The 4,691-nt window shown below is 31.5% G+C and overlaps 1 protein-coding gene across 1 annotated transcript; it reads right to left on the bottom strand.

Moving 5' to 3' along the window:
* Positions 1-693: 693 nt before the first annotated feature.
* On the bottom strand, positions 694-3,860 carry LOC139487001 (uncharacterized). The gene is made up of 5 exons (XM_071272026.1): positions 3,782-3,860; positions 3,140-3,610; positions 2,199-2,342; positions 1,639-1,720; positions 694-838 (listed from the first exon to the last, which is right to left on the bottom strand). The coding sequence occupies exons 2-5, from the start codon at positions 3,201-3,203 to the stop codon at positions 748-750; spliced, it is 381 nt and encodes a 126-aa protein (XP_071128127.1). The 5' UTR covers positions 3,204-3,610; positions 3,782-3,860; the 3' UTR covers positions 694-747.
* Positions 3,861-4,691: the final 831 nt, after the last annotated feature.

Here is a 4,691-nt window from a genome sequence, read left to right as displayed (position 1 = left end):
AATGACTGTTTGTCAATAACCTTGTACATGTTGGATGGTTAACATCTATCTTGATGGTCTTAACTATCAGGTGTTATGTTCCAGAGATGGATGCCAAATGATTTTCTTAACTTGATAAATGAATGTTTCAATGCAAGTTTAAGTAAACATCCACTTTCTCTTTCATGTTGGTTTGAAATGATAAATGTGAATAAAGTATGCACTTTTAAGATAGTATGAACATATACATGAGGCCCCTCATGGGGGGTCCTAGTAATCACATAATCACCATTTTTCTGCCAATATAATCACATAATCATTAAATATTTGCTTATCTTTAGTAATCAAATAATCATAAACTAAAAATACAGTCCTAGGTAATCAAATAATCATGAAATATTTGGCTTAATAATCAAATAATCATTAAAAAAACGGCCAAGTAATCACATAATCAAAAACCCCATGAGGGCCCTCATACATGTAGTTTTGAACTATAGTATACAATTACTATTGAGGGACCAGCTGAGAACCACCTCCAGGTTTGGGATTTCTTGCTGCGTTGAAGACCCATTGGTGACTTTCGGCTATTGTCTGCTCTTTGGTCGGGTTCTCGTCTCTGACTTATTCCCCATTTCCATTTTCAATTTCATTGCTCAAGCATGACTAACACAAGAAAAATATAACTTGAAGTAATTCTGTGCAATGATTCTTTATAAATGAATAAATAAAAATGAAAATATTTTACAAATATGGAATAAGTTAACGATATTAATTGTTCCGACTTATCGAGTCCAACATAGAATTGTTTTCAATCTCCAATGATTTTTTTCGCCTTTTCTTTGATCCTAGATTGGAACACCTTAAAATACAAAAAAATTACATATATTATATTAAATTAATGCAAATGAATTTTCTTAATTGTTTGTTAATGATGAATTGGTTTTAAACGTCAAGTGGCAAATATTACATGCATAGCGAGACGAGAGCCTTTTTTAATGTGATCCTTCCTTTGTATTAGACCGAATTCTCATTGTGTAAGTTCAGAAGGTAATGGCGGGTCTGCAGAACAACAGGTTCTTAAATATTATAAAGATAGAGACAGAAAAACCCATACAGCATCATGTATCTGGTCTCTGGAGGTAATATATTAAGTTTTACTCTTCTAGGGTTTGTATCTCTGAAGTGTTGTATTGTGAAGTGATTAAATTAACATACACTAATGTTTAATGTGCAATACATTTTTTACAAGAGTAAGCTTCGTGAAGTATGGGACGAATTATATTACGATAGTCCCAGATTAAGTTTAACAATATCTAGCTAAATAAAATCTATGAACGGTCAGCACTTATTTAAGGTAGTGTCTCCTCCATGACCGTTTTGAACATTAAAACTCAATATCAAATAAAAGACGCTGCTATTTTCAGTGATAGGTATAGGTTGGCTGTCACTGTGCACAACAGTTCAAAATAGAACCCTATAAGGAAAATCAGAAGAAGAAAAATTGTCAGAAAACACGGCCAAACATCCAAACATACTATCCACATTGATCTGTGTCCACACTTGTTTATAAGCAAATTTAAATATTAGCTAGTGTTAATACACTGATCCCAACGTAACGGCTGTTATTTTTATAATCTTTTCCTTAATGTATATACTTACGTATTCCAAAATCTTCTTGTAAAATAAATTAGATTTCCAGTTATTACTATGGCAACTGATGCGAATATTATCACGAGAATGTCTGAAATAAGGAAAAACATGTATATACTGGAAAAAGTAACGTGAAATTCTTCAAAAGTAACAAGTAAAACGAATTTCTTTATAGTATTGAGACAAATGCAGATGCAGATGCAGAAAAGAGGCAACTCAAATTAATAATGCTGATACAATAAAACCACTGGAACTTCTTTTCAAAGGTGCAGTATATACGAAATAAAATTAATCAGGGATACTAACAGACTTATTATTTTATTCGCCAGACACATCTGTGAAGCTCAAATAAAAAAAGACCAAAAGAAGAACGCAAGTGAAGAGCATTGAGGACCAACAATTCCGAAAACGTTTTCCATAAAAGAGTTTTTACTCAGTCGAATTTTTGTTTAATAGTATTATTGAAATGGAGATAAATAATTTGTATATAATAATTTGTATAAAGATTGTTGTATACACAAAAACTCATATTTAAAAAAAATATATAGAATATTTTTATATCGCATTACCATAAGTGTGTTCAGGTTCTTTATTTATTAAAGAACTGGAAACTGACTGGCTTACGTTGAAAATATCGTCTTGTGAAATTGACTGGCTAACGTTGAAAATGTCGTCAGACACACAGTTTGTAGATGTTATGTTGAAATTGTCATCTAAAAAAAACATATATTGAAAGGTTATACAACAATAAATTAAACAAAATACTGTTAAGGTTTGTTTGAATTGGTAGTTTCTAAATATTATTTGGTTTTAAAAATATACGATTCCTTCCAAAGATATACTAGTCAACAAAGGAAACGATACAAGACATTATCGCTATTTTGTGCATTTTTCCTTTGATCTTTTTTTGTGATAATTTTCATATCAAGATACTCGCTTGAGATGGAAAATTATCGCTAGAAACTAAGCATGCACGTGGCGTTGCTAACGAAATTGACATGAAATTGACACCGTCGTCATAGGTAAAATAGCGATAAAAAGATTATCATTGTTCATCTCAACTCGATTGCCTTTCTCGCTTTCGCCGTTCCGGCTCAAGCGAGAAAATCAATCTCGTTGAGATGATCACCGATAATCTATAAATACAATACAATTTCCATACATGCCATTATTTTCCGCAACATTGTATTATTTCAATTCCGACTTGGTCTCAATTATCTATTGATTTGCAAATGAATGCTATTCATTTGATAATCTACCTGCTTTTCCATTTTATCACGTATTTTTCGTTCCATTTATTGCTTAAAACACTAGCAGTGCTGTTCATTATTAAACGAGGTATTAGAATAAGAATAAAAAATACACCTAGAATTGTTTTGACAATTGTAAGTTCTCATACATAAGATATGCTTGTTATACGGTATGAGCTATGTTCATTGTTGAAGTTGGCTCATCGGCAATCACACGATATCTTCTTATTTTGATATCATTTTATATACAATAAACATACCTTTTATTGGCCTGACTGATGAGATGACTGTACAAAGTGCATTTGTTATTTCTATCTTAGCCATGTCAATGCAGACAACATTTATTTCATCCTTTAAAAGTATTCCAGAAATGTAGGTAACATTAATCCTGCCTTTAACTAGTGCTATTATAGTTCTGTTGGCACCAGATCTTGCTCCTTGTTGTTCTTGTAAAATGTATTCCTGGATAATGTTAAGAGCCAAAGGAATATTGGCAACTTCATCAGTTCGCAAACTTTTTAAGGATGAAATTGCTTCTAAGAGTGATGTTTTATTTTTGTGATCATTTAGAGCAAATTCTACTCGAGCAGAACTCGAAAATGTCAATATAGAGACTAATGTGTCATTCTGTCCAATGGAGAAGAAATCCGTCAAGTTGTATATAAAATCGATACTATGAAGGAACTCGGTTTCTGTGACATTTGATGACCGTTCTATTGCAAACACTATATCTGAAAAAGAAACAAATATATGTCAACTACCAATATCAACATTTAAATTGCATCTATTCATTTGATTTTTAGTTGCTAATTAGAGTTAGGTACACATCTTGACACTTTACTGAGCGAGGGGTCTAACTTTCTTTGGCTTTGACTTATCAACTTAGTTATTGAAGGACTCACAATGTCAGGATTCTCTTTAGTGGTCGTCTGTAATTTGATCTGAATGATGCAGTTGTGTCAGTAGTTGACATCTAGGAAGTGAATTTTTTTCATTTCCTGATTTCCCAATGGAAGTCAACGTTTCACACGCATCATTCTGGACAGCCTCTTTTTCCGAAAAAAAAAAACTATTGAATTAAGTGATCATTTTATTGTTCTTGTTATCAATATCAGTATATCGAAAATGCATAATTTGAAATTAAATCGAAAAAATGTGAGAAATTGATTAGAAGAAAAATCATATAGAAATTAAAGTAGGACAATTTCTATTTACAATCTTAGATACGGAATCTATCGGCTTCCCGTTTGAAACAAATATAATCTGACTATTATCATAATTAGTGTTTATAGAAAAGGCTAAAAGTAAAAGTAAAGATATATTCGATGGAAAGCCTGGTAAAACCATCGACACTATCATTTAACAAGTATTTAGAATATTTATAAAATTGAGAATGGAAATGGGGAATGTGCCAAGGAGACAACAACCCGACCATAGAGCAGACATTTGTATAAATAAGTATAGAACTAGCTGTTAGTGTAACAATCTACTTACCGTTAAAACTGTGGTCAGCGGAAATTATATGAAGAAAAATAATAAAATATCCAAAATTTTCGAAACATTTGACAGTGACCATTCCCATTGCATTCGAAGTAAATTATCAACATTTTCAGGACAACCAGTTTATTGTAAAAAGAATCAAACAAAAATATCCCGCGGACAACGTGTAAAGAATGTAATTCCTTTTCAGGGAATAAAACGTCAAAATCCAAATTATGTAAATATTGACCTAATTCTAATTAACATATTTATTATAGTGACAGTTATCAGTGGGGTGATTGACAACTTTATATCTGATTTAATAATTGAATA

This window comes from Mytilus edulis, chromosome 8, assembly GCF_963676685.1.
Source record: "Mytilus edulis chromosome 8, xbMytEdul2.2, whole genome shotgun sequence".
Taxonomy (NCBI): Eukaryota; Metazoa; Mollusca; class Bivalvia; order Mytilida; family Mytilidae; genus Mytilus; species Mytilus edulis.
This window is presented reverse-complemented; position numbering and strand designations above follow the sequence as displayed.